The sequence below is a fragment of the Uloborus diversus genome, chromosome 10, assembly GCF_026930045.1.
Source record: "Uloborus diversus isolate 005 chromosome 10, Udiv.v.3.1, whole genome shotgun sequence".
Lineage (NCBI taxonomy): Eukaryota > Metazoa > Arthropoda > Arachnida > Araneae > Uloboridae > Uloborus > Uloborus diversus.
In genome coordinates, this window is record NC_072740.1 from 35,929,425 (window position 1) to 35,945,727 (window position 16,303).

The window sequence follows — 16,303 nt, forward strand, 5'->3', positions numbered from 1 at the left end:
GGTGGAGTTTGCAACTCCCCAACACCTACCGGACCTAACACTCATGAGGCTGACGAGCGAAAAAGAGCAAGAGAGAACGATTGGAATCGTTCACTATTTTATACTTGCCTAGTTTGCATATGATTGGGCATCAAAGGATGCCAACCTAAAACATGCCCGAAAGAGTTGAGAAGTTAATCTAATTTGAATTGAGTCAATTTTACGTTACATTAGGAGTGAGAACGCTGTCGAATATCGTTTACCGATGTCTATCATGTTTTACTAGGATAATGTCAAGCAAAATTTTTTGAAAAATTCTTAGCTAATGGTAGTACCTGTCCTACTTGTTGGCCAAACTTTAAAGCATTGCGCCAGTTTGTGTTTCTGTGATGCCAACTTCCTTGTTTTCACAGAAGTTATCACAGAAGTATTCAATCATGGTGACACTTTTGCTCTGAGAAATCAATTATATTTTCTGATAAATTAAAAAAAAAAATTCACATCCCCCCCCATTCCCCTATGTGTTTTGTTCATTTTGTTTGTGTTATTATTCTGCTTTAATAAACCTAAATAATGATAGTTATTTTAAGGCTCTAAAATCTGCTAAATCCTAAAATATGACAAACCTCTGGTCCCAGTCTGTGTGATTTTTGACTTTCTACTACAGTTGGCTCTCTGTTTAACGACTTTCAAGGAACCACAAAAAATCGTCCTTAAGTAGAAAACGTCCTTAAATAGAATGATTTTAAAACAATAGTGGACCATCTGGGACAGTGAAAAGCTGTCATTAAATAGAGAAGGTCATTAAATAGAGTATCATTAAAGAGAGAGCTAACTGTATATGCAGCATGAATTTATGCTTTATCAGCACTAAAAACTTTTATAAGATTTTTTTTGATTATGAAGCTTGGGAAAGTGCATTGGGTCACATTTTTGAAGTTGTGTGTTCAATGTTGAAGTTTTAAGCTTTAATGTATAAATAATTTTATGCAGAAAAGTAAAAGAAGTAAAGATTCTGAGGGCCATGTGAACAGGAGGCCTAAAAAAGAAAAAAAGAAAAGAGATCGAGAACGAGAGAGAGTGCAAAATATTGACGATTTGCCTAAAGATAAAGCAGAATATGAAGAGGCTCCTGGAATTGCTACACCATCAAAAGAACCAGGCTACACTTTCCCACAGACTCCTATGACACCTTCAATGTCTGTAAGTATAATATTTAAATTTGTTTTTGTTTTCCTTGCCTATTACTTAGTTTAGCCACATTATCATTACCTTTATATGCGTAAAATTTCTGCTTGCAGAAGTTTTTAAATTTTCTCAAAGATACATTTTTTTTTATCTTTAAAGTATACATACTCTACAAACTTGTGCAGTCTAACCGTACAATGTACATTTTTTTTGCTTTATTGTTCAGCCGTATAAGACAGTGAATGTATAAAATTGCTCAATTTTTTGAATTTATCACCCATTACAACTTTCTGTTATTAATAAAAGTAAATTTCAATTACATGGCTCATTTAAAATTTATTAATATGGGTCATTCTTCAGAAAACATAACTTTTGAACTCAAATATTTTGCAGTTTCGAAACCTTTTGTTTTCTTTTTTTTTTATTCTTACATGAAAGTTTTACCTGCTAGAAGTAACCATAAACAATGGCTCAGCTAAGTTTCAATTATTTTACTATAAATAAAAAAAAATTTAAAAATGCCTTGTTCACGGAAATGAAAAAAAAAAGAATTTTTTTTAAACCTGGGGTGCCCATATTGACAGTGCGTTGCAAGGCCTTTTTTCTACAAAGCAGCTTTCAATGCTTAGCTGGGGGCAATTAGGGCTGTCATATCTCCCACAGGCGCCTAATATATAAACAAGTTATGGAAAGATCACTACTTTATGCTGCAGGGCTATGGGGAAAGGCGCTTAGTGTTCTCCTAGAGAAAAAACTCCTCACAGTTCAACAAGAAGCCTTACTAAAAGTTACTGAAACTTACAATACCTGCTCACATTCAGCACGTTACATTCTGGTAGGAATACCACTTATTAACCTAACAATTTGAGAAAAAGTATGGCAGTGGAATCTCAGAATAGAATCAACCAATATCCTTCTAGATGGAAGTCCCCACACTCCATCTTATTTTGAACAAGTATCACCGAAATGGCCCAACCCATCACATATCCAACTCATGGATCTTGTAGTATCCATTTCTCTGTCCTTCCCACGTCTAGCCTAATATAGACTATATACTGATTGATCCAAAACATTAACTGGAGTTGTAGCAGCATTCGCCTACTTTAAGGGAAATCAGTTAGCAGAGAGCTGGAGTGTAAGACTTCAATCTCAAAACAGTATTTTTCAAGCAGAAATCTATGCGCTTCAAAAAGTTACTGAGTTTTCTTCGTCGTTGTACTCCGACGAGACCCAAATATTCTTTGACAGCCTATCTTCCTTACAAACTCTGCAAGATCTATTCCAACAGAACACAATAGCTACCCAAATTCAGCAGTTACTCATTTTTCATTCTTCTATTCAGCTTCACCGGATTAAAGGACATTCTGGCAACACAGGGAATGATCAAGCTTATATCCTATCAAGGACAGCTGCCAATGACCCTTTCCATATTCCAACTATGAATCTACCTCTCCCAAATTCAACTCATCTTAATGATATTTATACCCAAACGCTAGCAGATTGGCAGTTCCATTAGAATGAAAGTGGAACTGGTTGCATTGTTTTTGAATTTTTTCCAGCAGTTGGACTCTCCCCTTGTGTTAAACATCATTTTGAGACCATTTTTATTTCTGGCCATGGACCTTTTCCTCAATGCCTATATTGTTTCTCTTTATTGGACTCCCCTCTCTGTTCCTGTGGAGAATAGGCTCTCCAAAGCACTTCCTCTACCACTGTCCTCGAACTTTATCTTTTCATATTCAATGGATTGCTTGCCTTTCAAGTTCTCAAAATATTTCATCCACCTTGTCGCTCCCCCATTGCAGAGAACTCATGAGTTCACTCTTTCTCCATCTATCTCAAGAAGGTTATCTGTTTGTACGTACATGATCTCGTCTATTGACTTATCTTCCTTCTCTTCCTCTTAGCACGCCCTTCACCCTTCATTGTTTTCTTCTTCGTATGTTTACTCGGATATCATATACGTATGTTCCATAAAATCCCTAGTTCACCAAGTTTATTTCTAGGAAAATTTTCGATGCACACCCCTTCCCCAGCTTATTTTTTACTAACTATCAAGAGTTCTAATGTATTTTGTAAAGGTATTTCTATTGGTCTCAATTGCTATTATATTCTTATTATCTAAACACTTAAAATGCATATTTACTTTTTTTTAAAAAAATTCTGTTAAAGTATTGTAAACAAAAGAATATTTTTACTGCATTTTTTTTTTCCTGTAACAAATGCTTGAATGAATTAAACTGAGGTTGAACTGTCTCCAGGGCCCTACTCAACCAGTAAACCACATCTATGGTAGGTATGGGAGACCCTGGGGTGTAATGTAATGTAGTTTAAATACATTTTATTTCTTGAACAAGTTTTAAATCTAACATAGGATATGGTAGCAAAGGTTGATGTTCAGTGCATTTTTCGTTTATCCTGTTGTTTTGGGAAAGATGCAGTAAGAATTAGACACTCATAAAAAAATTGGTTAGGAGTTTTCTTTGGCTATTTGTTTTCGTGTGATTTAATTGCAGAATTTTGACTGATAACATAGGCCACAAATTATACCATCTATACAACTTTCAACAGTTCTACTGTCTTAGTTAAAAATTGTTAACCTCTGCTAGTGGGTACTTACTTATCATCATACTTTATATTGCTTTATGCATATTTTGTGCAGGGTTCATAGGAGTCATGGAAATCCTGGAAAGTCATGGAAAAAAAATAAACAGATTTCAGACCTGAAAAGGTTATGGAAAATTATTATTTTCATTTAAAAGACATGGAAATTTATTTCTAGTCATGGAAAATGTCTTGGGCAGTAAGAAAGTAACAGAAGCTAAAAGAACATTAGAAATCTTCTGTGATTTAACAGTATTGCATGTAAAAGCTATTTACACTGGAAAACTGAACCATCCAAAAAACAAATCTGAGTTTTGGAATCCTATTGCATCCGCTTCAGTAACAACCGTCCACATTGTTTTGTAATATAAATGTATTCACAAATATTTTCAGTGCTTCTTATATTTTTTATTTTTCGAACTGGACTTGCACATTCTAGATTTTGCCACACCCACTCAAAAAGTAAAATTCAATTGCATCCGAGTTTGTTTCAACCACTCATAAAAAATCATTATTAAACTTGTCATAGTTTATCTTAATTTGTTGAAGGCTTTAGAAAATAAACATTTAGTCAGGCAATAGAACAAAGAAATAAGTAATTTTAAAATTTAAAAAAAAAGAAAGAATTTACTGAAAAACGAGGCTTTACTTCAATGAATGAAAATACTATCAAGTTGCATAGATTATTAGATACACTGTTGACACCAAAGGACAATATTTTTATGAAGTAAATTTATTTTTGAAAACTTTGTAATGACTCATTCAACCTTTGTCCCATTTATTAATATTCTGCCCCATTTATTACTATTCTGTTCTGTTTATGAAATATTTATTAATTTAAGCATCTATTATATTGCTTACTTAAATTAAAAAGATAAATAAGAGTAGTTATTAGTTTCTCTACCACGCACTGATGTTTTTTCAGTCACAAGTAAATGCTTTGTTAAGGTAGCGGCATTCACATAATAGTTTTGCTAATACCCATTGCAGAAAATTAGCAAATAGTACTGTTCTCTTCGTATAATAAGGTCATGAAAATTTTTATGAAGTCAGGAAAAAGTCTTGGAAAAGTCATGGAATTTTTTCATCAAAATAGAGTATAAATCCTGTTTGTGGCTAAATGAAAAGAATATTATTTGGCTCTTACAAGCAAAATCTTCAAGTAAAACTGAAATACGTGTTATGTATTTTATTTTAATACTTATTGAACTTACAGTTTTATCTTTTTGCTTGTTTTTACAGTTAGTACCAAGCTATAAACTACTAGGAGAAGACAAAAGTATTCGTGCAGTAAGTGTTAATTTAATGCATAGTTTTTTCTTTGAAAGAAAAAAAAACCTTCTCTAATAATTTTCCATTAATTTCAGACCTATGAAATTAGAGCACTGCCAGACAGTACTAATCAAGTATTAGTGTCTTTTCTTTTTCAAAACATAAGTCAGAATGTTCTAAAAGAATTGGAATTAAGCATCATTGAAACTTCTAACATTGGAATGTTAAAGCAGGTATTTAATCTTTATGGTATTAATGCTATCTGTATGTTACTGTGAAAGACCAAATTTGGAGAATTTCTGCTTTCTTCAGAAACATTCAATTTTTTGCCTATGTCTTTTGCTCTGTGAATGTTGAAATTTACTGGCGACAAAATTAACCAGGTTTGAGTCTTTCACAGTAACACATGTCTCTATATCCCCCCTACTGATTGTATAATATTTTAATATTTGTTTCTTTGCAGAATGTAAAAAATCACCTTGAATAAGGATTTTTTTTTTTTTTTTTGTATCTCTTGATTGGAAGCTTATACAGTCAGACCTCCACATATCAAAGTAACAAATTGCCGGAAAAAAATTCGATATATAGAAACAATCTTATTTCATCCTGAAAAACTCCTAAAACATTAAAATTAAAGCTAAGTTTCATGTATGAAACCTAATTTCTACTTTATACAAGCATCGGATTAAATAAAAGTTAATGATTAAAACAATAACAGAAATTACATTTTTGGGCCTTCATACATCTTCATTCTTCAACAATTCAACTTGATCCGCAACATTAGGGAATTTTCGTTTTGACAAATCGAGAGAAACGTAAAAAATTAATTTACTTAACTTGAATGATTTTTACTGCAGCTATAAAACGACTAGGAACGATAATCAACAGACAAAAGGGTTGACTTGAAACTGATTTTACAATGTTACTGGTTACAACTAAGATATTTGAAATAAACTTGAGGGAATTTAAGAATTCTAAAACGAAACAACGACCTATCTACACACCCCTCAACCCCAGATTCCTTATGAGTTTTGTAGCAACCTTTAGTGAACGTAATTTTCTCCCCTAACATTTATTTTTCATGAGACAAACAGTCTAAAGAGGAAAAAAATCTACGAATGTCTCAAAAAAAAAATCGATATATAGAGTTTTTTTCGATATATAGAAACAACTTTTCTACATAATGAACATAAACATTTGCTGGGATTTTGATATATAGAAAATTTCGATATGTGGAAGTTCGATATATGGAGGTTCAACTGTAGTTATATTAAGTGTAGATTTTTATTTTTCTACTTTTAAGTAATGAAATAAGTTGTACGTTTTCATAAGCTATACAAATTTTCAGTGTTTTTATTATTCAAAACTGTTAGACGTTAGTGTAAGTCTATTGGTGTAAGTTATGCAATTCAACAGCCTTTTACCTTTTTTGTTAATTTTTTACTGTTTTCATTCCAATTTTCACTTTAAAAAAATCCCTATCTTACTTGTGTGACATAGTTTGCATTTTGGAATTTTATTTTATTTATTTATTTATTTTTTTTTTTTTTTCAATCTGCAAGTTACAAAATAAATTCTTTCATTAACCTTTAGTATTCTACTACAATATCTATTACATTTTTTTCTGAAAAGGCTTTTTGTTTGCCATATTACTGACAGTTGTAAGATAGTTGTACTGATAGTTGTCAATGAGCTTAATTTGATGCCTTGTTAAGAGTACTAATGCACAAAATTACTTTCATTTCAGACTGGGTGTGAATCAGATGACAGCTTTATAAAGCTACCGTTTCAGCTTCAACCTACTGCTGTGAATGAAATTCAGATTGTGTTGACTGTAGCTAATATAGCAATTTTTCAAACATTAAGAGGAACTCTTACTTATATGATGGTGGTAAATACTTTGCATTGTTTGAAAATACTTTGAATCATTCATTTACTTATGAATTTTCTATGATGCTTAAAATTTCATGTTTGTTTAAATGTAGGGCTAATAATTACTTTTTTATGCTCACAATTATTTTTCATAGTGAATCTCACCAAGGTTTTTAGAGTGATTAAAAAACTTAGAGAGAGTTATTACATATTGCTGAAATGTTTATATGTTAGAAGATCATAATAACACACATCTAGGGACTAGAAGTTTTGCGTTTCATAGGTTTTGGCATTATATATATCCTCTTACAAATTTATAAGATAATATTTAGAATATATCTCTATATTTGCTCATCAGAATTAGTTTTTACTACAATGAAAGTTAAAGCTGAAATCATGCAATTTTGTTTTCATTTAAAAATTCGGCCACTGCATAGTCAAAAGTTCATGCATTCTTCTGCAATTAAACTGACTTCATGGTTTGCATAGCAGCTGCTTTTACAAACACAATGTGATACTTGTTTGCTGTGAACACTATTTTTAATTTAAAAGCTTTGAATTAACATGGAAAAGATGAAAAATTGTTTCAAAATGAAATTTACCTTAAAATGCTGTTGTGCTTAGAATGTAGAGTATAGTACTTTTTTTTAACTACAACCCTTATTGTTTACTTCTGAAAAATTGTTTGATTTATAGAGAGTTGCATTTCACAGATTGGTGATATAAAGTCATTCTAATGTATCTCAAAGCTTAGTTTTTAATTTTTTAACAATTAGCAATAAAGTGGGAGAAAATCTATGTGTTGTAATTATATTGAAATTTCATAATTCTTTAGTTACTTTTATTATATTCGTTTCAGATTGGTTCATCATCAACACATGAAAAGCTTGATTTTAAGCTTAATGTAGCTGTTTCATCTTATATGGTTGGATCTATGCACAAGAGGTATATATTTGTGTGTGTTTATATGTACTTTTCCATACTTAAGAAAGGACATGCATTTTTATTTGTCTATGTGACATTTATCATTGAAACTTTGTAATTAGTAGTGAAAGGCAATCTAAAACTAGCTTTAAATGTTAATAGTGTAGCTGATGCAAAATTATTTTTACTTCGTGTATTGAACGTATTTTGCTGCACGTCATTGCTGAAAACCAACACATCATTTTTTTAATTCAAAATATTTCTTTTGGTGTTAATATCTTATGTATTTTAGTGAAAAAAACTGCTATAATTGAATAAAAAGTTTCTTTCTAAATTGAGGGTTAAATCAGCTGATTCTTTAAAAACTGGATACCAGTAATTTTTCATTTTTGAGCCTGAAAGATAAATAAGTAATAAAGTAAATAAGTAAGTTAATGAGTAAAAGTATATAATTTCATTGTGTACTTTTCTTTAACCCATTCCATGATCAGCCTGGAAACCCTTAATGTGCATGTCGCAGATAACGAACAGAGTTGCTTTTTGCTACATTGTAATAGCACTTTTCTCCCCATTTTGCTATCTGGATTTTAATGTTGTTTTTTCTGTTGAGCTTGCATTCGAAAATCGTTTCACTTTATTAGTTTTTGGGCACTGGATTAAATATTGCAATAAAATACAAGGTTAATATGTACTGAAATATTCATTAACTTTATACAGTGCATAACAAGAAAATAATAAACAATAGATGACAGGACTTAAAGCAATAATTGTTTTATAGCAGTAATTATTTTATTTATTTTTCTTTTTGCTTCTACCTTAGTAAATCATTTTTTCTTTTTCTTTTTGTAAATCTAAGAAATCAAAACTGTTAAATTTAAGATGATCTATCTTTCAAAAGGATTCTTCTGAGGATGAATGGGCAAAAACGCTTTAAGTGTGAATGATTTTTTAAGAGGATAAAAAGTATTCTTCGGTGCCTTTTGATAGATTGTGACACTGTAAAACGACCAATAAACACAGAAACATCCCTTTGCTGGTCGGTTCTTTTATCGTAACTCCTATGACTTTAGGGCCCATCTACACTCCACTTAAATTCGCAACGCTACTGAGAGCGACCAATTAGCACCCTCCCTCATTAGCACTTTGATTGATCACCAGCGATAAGGTTCCTGCAGCTTATGTTCAATCATTTCAAACGGCTTTTTGGCGTAACTTTTTGAGTGCTTGGTCGCTGCTAATGTCTCAAGTGGAGCTTGTTGGGTTTTCCCCCCAGTTTTTGACAGTTTCATAGCTATTATTTTTATTTGAAGAGGAAAAAATACAAATACAAATACAAAAGTGACGACCAGCAACAGGCTCTGGGCCCAGCTAGACTGGTCCTAGTCAATTTACAATCCCCAGTGAAGATCAATGGCCCTCTTAAAACTGTCTACTCCCTTGCTCATTACCACCTCTTCGGGTAAGCTGTTCCAAGGTTCCACTACCCTGCTAAAATAATAATGTTTCCTAATATCCATGTTAGCCTGAGATTTAAATAGCTTAAAACAATGACCCCTTGTCCTGTTTTCAGTGCTAAACTTCAGCCCCGAAACATATTTCGTTTTAATAAATTTAAACAGCTGAATCATGTCCCCTCGGTCTCTTCTTTGCTCAAGACTGTACATTTTAAGCCTTCTGAGCCTGGAATCATAATCTAAGTGGGAAAGTCCACTTATTAGCCTTGTAGCCCGCTTTTGAACCCTTTTCAATACATTAATATCTTTTTTAAGATAAGGAGACCAAAACTGAACAGCATACTCCAAATGGGGTCTTACCAAACTTCTATATAAGGGCACAAGAATTTCTTTAGATTTGTTTGAAATAGATCTATTGATAAACCCAAGCATCTTATTGGCTTTGTTGCTAGCAATGTTGCACTGTTGGCTAAACTTTAAATCCTGACTTATTAAGACCCCCAGATCAGTAACTTTGTCTGCCTGACTAATGACTGAACCTTGCAAATAATAACTTGTACACTTATTTCCATGCCCTAAATGTAGCACTTGACATTTCCCAACATTAACAGCCATACCCCATTTATCAGCCCACTCCGTAATATGATCTAGATCCTCTTGCAGCTGTTTTGCTTGTTCTTCATTATTTACAGTCCCCATAACTTTGACATCATCAGCAAAACAATTCATGTTCCCAGAAATATTTTTGTGAATATCGTTCATAAAGACAATGAACAAAACAGGCCGTAACACTGATCCTTGAGGAACCCCGCTTAAGACCTCACTCCAATTAGAATAATTTCCCCTTACAACTACTCTTTGTTTCCTTCCGGTCAGCCAGTTTTTTACCCAAAGCATTATATTAACTATTAATTTTCTTTTGAGGGGCTAGAAAGTGCAAAGCTCAAAATTTTAAACAGTTGGGGCAAGTTAGGAGACTTATGGGGATCTCTCCCCCCCCCCCCCTGAAATATTAGAAAAATAATCAAATCGATTTTTTTTCCATGAAATTAATTCACAATATTTTCAGGGTTTTTCTATCATAAAACCTGTGTATAGGAATTATACTGTTATAAGCCCGATGTCGGAAATATATTTCTCGCTGTAAAAAAACTTGGGGAAAAAAATATATATATACTGTCCGCCTCGCTTAATCGAATATTGTTGGTTCCAATAAATATTATTCGATTAAGCGGGGTATTTGATTAAGCAGGGAAATTTTATTTACCTTTCTAAATTGGCAACATTTGTCTTAATTAATGATAAATCAATAGCTACATATATAAAGGAAATAATTAATGTTATTGCTAAAAAGTTTTTGAAACAAGCTAAATAAACAACAAAATAGTTTAATAACTAATATATATATATTACAAGTAGGTATGAAAATTATAAAAAGTAACTTACAGCTCTAGTTATGAAATCCTTGTTTTAGCACCCTTTTTTTATTTTTTTGAAAAATTCCATAATAGGGGATTGCTTGCTCAAAGTCTTTTGGGAACACTTTTCTGACTCTCCTTTTCCCCTCCTCGTATACTGTATCTTACATTTAATTTTTGACTACACTTTTTTTTTTGTAATGATGAAATAAAAGAAATTTGATAGAATAGTGGAAAAGTTTTGATGGATTATGAATGTTGTTTTTCTCCCCCATTGTAGGCGATTAATATTACTTTGTATTTTAGCGTCATAATTTCTTACTTATTTCTTTTTAATTCATTAAATTTTTTTCTCAGCACAAATTTTTGCGAAAGCTGATTAATATTATTCGATTAACCGGGGAAATTATTCGATTTAGAGTTGCATCACAAAGGTCTTTTTTGTTGCATAGTATCGTTAGTGAAAGACTTTTTTTTCTCCAACCTATAGAATGAGATTGGGACCCCAAATCAGTTTCAAAAAAGTCATAATAGCATTTAATTATAATTTTTATTTTACCTCTCCGTTTATTTCATCTTAATTGCTTGTCTAGAGAGAAAACAAAGTTGAAGCTCTGAAATATGTTTTATATTTTAAAGTATAAAAAATTAGTAATTACTGCTTAAATTGATTGAACACCAGAGTAGTATAGTATACGATATATATATTCCATTTTACTGAAATAAATAAATAATTACATGCTTTAAACATGAGGCAACATTTAAAATAGTAGGGGAATTTAGGGCAAAGTGAAATGGTTAAAATCACTGAGCTTTTTCAAAATGAACAAATTGAGAATTAGTTTTGAAAATTACAGTACATTCAGGTAGAACATTGTATTTTATAATAAAACTTGCATTGAAACAGTATTTTTTATTTTTGGCAGTGAATTTGTGACCCAAACCTCTACATTTTATTAAAATTAAGTGACATGAATCTAAAAAGTGCAGTTTTTTTTTTTTTTTTTTGATTTGATGTGGAATGTCCTCTTTACACACACAGCACTGACTCTCTCTTCCGAACACCACCAAAGGTTGACTAAAAAACTCCAAGAAGATTAACTTTTTAAGTCTCCAATTTTGAAAATTTTCCAAGGAGCATTGATCGATTCATCAGCCTGTCTGTCTCATCTGACGACACTAAGGATGTCCTTCCTTCAGAGCTATAAATTGCACATAAACAGAACTCTGAATAAAATTATCTGAAAATTTATAATTTCATCCTATTTCTTTTTTTTTTTTTTTTTTTTGTAAGAAAGCTTGATATAAAACTTGAAGGAAAATAGAGAACGGCTGCAGTTACAGTTTTTAAAGATTTTAATCATCCTACTGAACTTGACACACATTCTTTTCATCTTTTTATTTTAGCACTATTTTTTGGCTTAGCTGGCTTGTCATTTCAAAGGTTTCCATAAGGAAGACGGAGGGAGTGGGACATACTCAATACATTTTATAGGAAGAAAACAACAAAATACATAAACAAATGGATATTGACAATATGTTTAAAATTTCCAGACGGGGGGGGGGGATTAGTGTTCCCTGATACTCTACCACTTAAATCCAAAAAACAAAGTTTTTTTACTTAAAATTGTATTAACTTTGTGTTTGTTGTGTTTTGTTAGAATGGTTTTTGTTTTTTTCTTTTATTTTGTGAGAAGGGGGTAACACCACAAGTACTCCCAAGTGGCACCCGTCTTAGATACGCCACTGATACATAATATATATTTGTGTGTAGGTGTATTTATAAAAGGAATTACTGTAAACAGAAAGTTAATTTTTTCCTATAAACATTGTGGGATTTTCACCACAGAAAAAGTTTTGTATTTACTATTAAACATCATAGCAATGAACTAATTTAAAACATGAGAGGATAAGTGCCCTTTGAAATATTAGCCAAGCACAAATTTTCTCCTTCAGTTTGGTTTGTTTTTCATTCAAGCTTATCTGTTGTTACATGTCAGTTGATCTGTGTAAATTTTGCAAATCTCATAAAACTACTAGCAGCATAGTAACCTTTTACATAATTCAACTAATATTTACAGCTTTAAAGTGTTTTATTAAATATTTTAGAATTGTTCAGTCTGCGTTGCATGATTTATTTTACTTACTTCGAAATAACAGTTTCCTCTGAACACTTGATTTAATTTAATGATGCTTTACAAGTAAATTAGAATTTAAAAGTGTCCTACTTAAAATCATAAATTGTGAATTAAATGTTTTATGAAAAGTAAGGATCGATTATTGTAAAATGAACATCATTGTTTTTTTCTTTAATTTACTTTGTTGCAGTAATGTTTTGTTAAGAATTGTTACAGAATTGGTAATATTTTGTTTTGTCTATTGTATTTAGGGATACATTTACGGACTTGCTAAGTAGTAATGATCTATCTGCAACAGATTCAACTACAATAGAAACTTCAGATCCAGACTTTTTACATATTCTTGCAAAAATATGTTTCCATTGTCATTTCTCAGGTTAGACTTTTGAGAATTTTGATTGTGGTTTTAGTTTTATAAAGCTTTTACACCTTCTTCCTTCAAAAAAAAAAATCAAAGTTAATATAATATTTATGAAATACTTAGGTTTTGAATAGATATATTTTAATTTATTTGCTTGTACTGCATATTTTCTTTTATTTTGCATCATTCAATGTATTTAGCAACTAGTTCAATAAATTGCTTTGTTTTGTGTTTGTTAACTGGCAATTAAGCAAGAAAAGAGCTGAAATTTAATTTGCTCATGCATTTTTCTCTCTAGTAATGGAACAACTTGGAACCAGTGCCTCTTTATATAGTCGCTCCATCCAAGATGATCACGTCTGTCTTCTAGTCAAAGTCATGGTTTGTAAATGAGTTATTAATCAGGCATGTATTTTTAATATTTACTAATGTAAGGTTTTTAAGTGAACAATGTTTTTCGTTTCAGAACCAAAATCATATTGTAATAGAAGCAAAAGGATCAAATCCATCATTGATTTCAAGTTTATTAGAAGAAATTAAAAGTCTTTTTTCTACAGAAAACGGACTAACTTGATTTCATTAAGTGATTGGTCAATGAAAGAATATGGAATGCTCTGGACTACTGAGAGATAAAACTGTATAAAATACTCTGTAATCATGTTTTTTACTCTGCTTGTTTTTTAAAGGTATGACTTATCAATTCTCAGAAACAACATTCCATTTAATTAATTGAATGTCTCAAAGAAAATTATTTTATATTTTAAATGTTATCATTTTCAAATTTCTATTTATATTAAAAGTCAAGAATTTTTAAATATTACTTGTAAAATCTATTTTATAATATGAATAAAAAGTACTGTAAAGTGCCATTTTTTTATATATGTAATTGAACTGTACCTAAAATACTCAACTTATTCGGTATCAATTTTGTGTCTCATATCTTATAACAGCTGTGCTTAGTAAAACATTTATTCTTGTTATGAAAAATTCATTGTAAATAAAAGATTTAAAATATTTCTATGTTGCACATTTTATTTTGCTTAACTGATGTAGCATTGGCTATATTCCTAGAACTGAATAGGAAGGAAAATTGCTCCGTTTTGAAAATTTTTGCCTAGTATTTTCTCTAACAAAAAGTAAAAGCATAGAAAATAAGAATAATATAATAATTAAGATGATTAATTAGTTTCAAACAATGGCTTAGAGGGAGAGGATGCTCGTTCGACCATTTTTTCAGACCAAGAGCATGGGGTATTTTGGTCCACTTTTTCTGGAGCATGTTAGACCAAACCAACTCACCCCAAATTATTTAAAAGCTCTTTTCTTAAATTTCAATAATTATAACATTGTTCTGATTGTTTAGATATTAAACATTCATTTCATGTTACATATGTTTGGGAATAATAATAAAAAACTTAGGGAAAAAAGCAAATGCGCAACAAGTATACTAAATGAATTTTACCAATGTTTTTTTTTTTCATATCAGCATTATTTTACTATTTATATTTTCAAATATTCTAAAATTCTGCAGACAATTGTTTTCTAAGAGTAAAATATGTATTACAAATACAAATGTGACAATCCGCTACAGACACTATGCCCAGCTAATCTGGTCCTAGTCAGTTTATTAGTTCTCAATGAAGATCAATGACTCTCTTAAAGCAATCCACCACCCCTTGCGCATTACCGCCTCTTCCGGGTAAGCTGTTCCAAGTGCCCACAACCCTACTAAAGTAGTAATTTTTCCTAATTTCTAAGTTTTCCTCAGATTTGAATAGCTTAAACCCCAATGACGTCTCGTCCTGCTTTCCGTGCAGAAATACAGCCCGTTAACATCTTCCATTTTGACAAATTTAAATAACTGAATCATGTGCACTCTGACTCTCCTTTGCTCCAGGCTATACACTGCTCGACACTGAAAATGCAACACCAAGAAGGAGTGGTCAGAAAATGATGAAATTTGGAAAAAAAAGACAGACAGAAGGAATAATAAATGATCTTAATTTCAAAGTGATATGCAGAATACAGAGTGAGAACGGCGTCGGCTCGGTAGGATGTAGGACCACCGCGGACAGCGATATACAAAGAAACACGTCTAGGTATAGAGTCAATAAGGGTGCAGATGGTGTCCAGAGGGATGGCTCTCCATTCTCTTTCAACCATTTGCCACAGTTCGTCTTCTGAACGAGGCAGGAACAGAGTCTGCTAACGGCTGGTGACAAGTCAGGAGAGTATGGTGGCCAGGGAAGCATCTGTGTGCCTTGGAGAGCATGTTAGCAGATATGAGCACTCTGTGGTCGGGCGTTATCCTGCGGAAAAAGTGCATTAGGTAACCGTTGAAGGTAAGGGATTGCCACCGGCCGCAGCACATTGTTCAAGTATCGTTGGGCTGTCATAGTGCCCTAAATACGAACTAGAGGTGATATGGAATTGTACCCAATTGCACCCCAAACCATTATGCCTCGCAGTCGTGCGGTGGGACGTTCCACAGTTACTGCGGGATTAGATCTGTCTCCACGTCAACGCCACACACTTATGCGACGACTATCACTGGATAAATAGAAGCGGGATTCATCTGAGAACATGACATTTCGCCATTCTATCATCCACGTCGCTCTAGTCTGGCACCATACTAAACGTTGCTGTCTATGTTGTGGGGTCAATGGCAGTCTTCTTAGCGAACGCCGTGATTGCAGACCACATGTGACCAAATGACAGGAAATGGATCTGGTTGACACGGGAGCATTCAGGGTATCCTGCACCTGCTGCAGAATCGAGGAACAAGTGACTTGTGGGTCTACTACAGCTTGTCGGTGGATGCGTCAATCCAAGCGTACTGACGTCGCTCTGGCTGCCCCTGCACCCCTCATTCATGCCACATTTCATTGTTCCAACCATCTTTGGCACAGCCAATGCACCGTGCTCGCATCCATGTTGGTATCAGCTGCGATTTGACGTAGGGACTAATCTCCCGTTCTCAGTCCGATCACCCTACCCTCGTAAAATCGTCTATCTGCCGGAAGTGCCTTCGTTGACGGTGGCCTGACATTCTCTCGTGTTACATGTATCCTCCAAGACAAAAACAAAATTTCT

General features: G+C 32.5%; 1 protein-coding gene across 1 annotated transcript in view; it reads left to right on the forward strand.

Annotated features, from left to right (window-relative positions):
- Nucleotides 1-14,212, forward strand: part of LOC129231871 (AP-3 complex subunit delta-1-like) — a 189,039-nt gene extending 174,827 nt beyond the window's left edge. The window contains exons 24-31 of the mRNA XM_054866261.1: nt 973-1,182; nt 5,014-5,061; nt 5,139-5,276; nt 6,791-6,934; nt 7,775-7,860; nt 13,101-13,225; nt 13,509-13,591; nt 13,677-14,212. Coding sequence (XP_054722236.1) covers nt 973-1,182; nt 5,014-5,061; nt 5,139-5,276; nt 6,791-6,934; nt 7,775-7,860; nt 13,101-13,225; nt 13,509-13,591; nt 13,677-13,784 — 942 coding nt within the window. The 3' untranslated portion in view covers nt 13,785-14,212. The remainder of the gene's footprint in view (nt 1-972; nt 1,183-5,013; nt 5,062-5,138; nt 5,277-6,790; nt 6,935-7,774; nt 7,861-13,100; nt 13,226-13,508; nt 13,592-13,676) is intronic.
- The last annotated feature ends 2,091 nt before the right edge of the window (nt 14,213-16,303 follow it).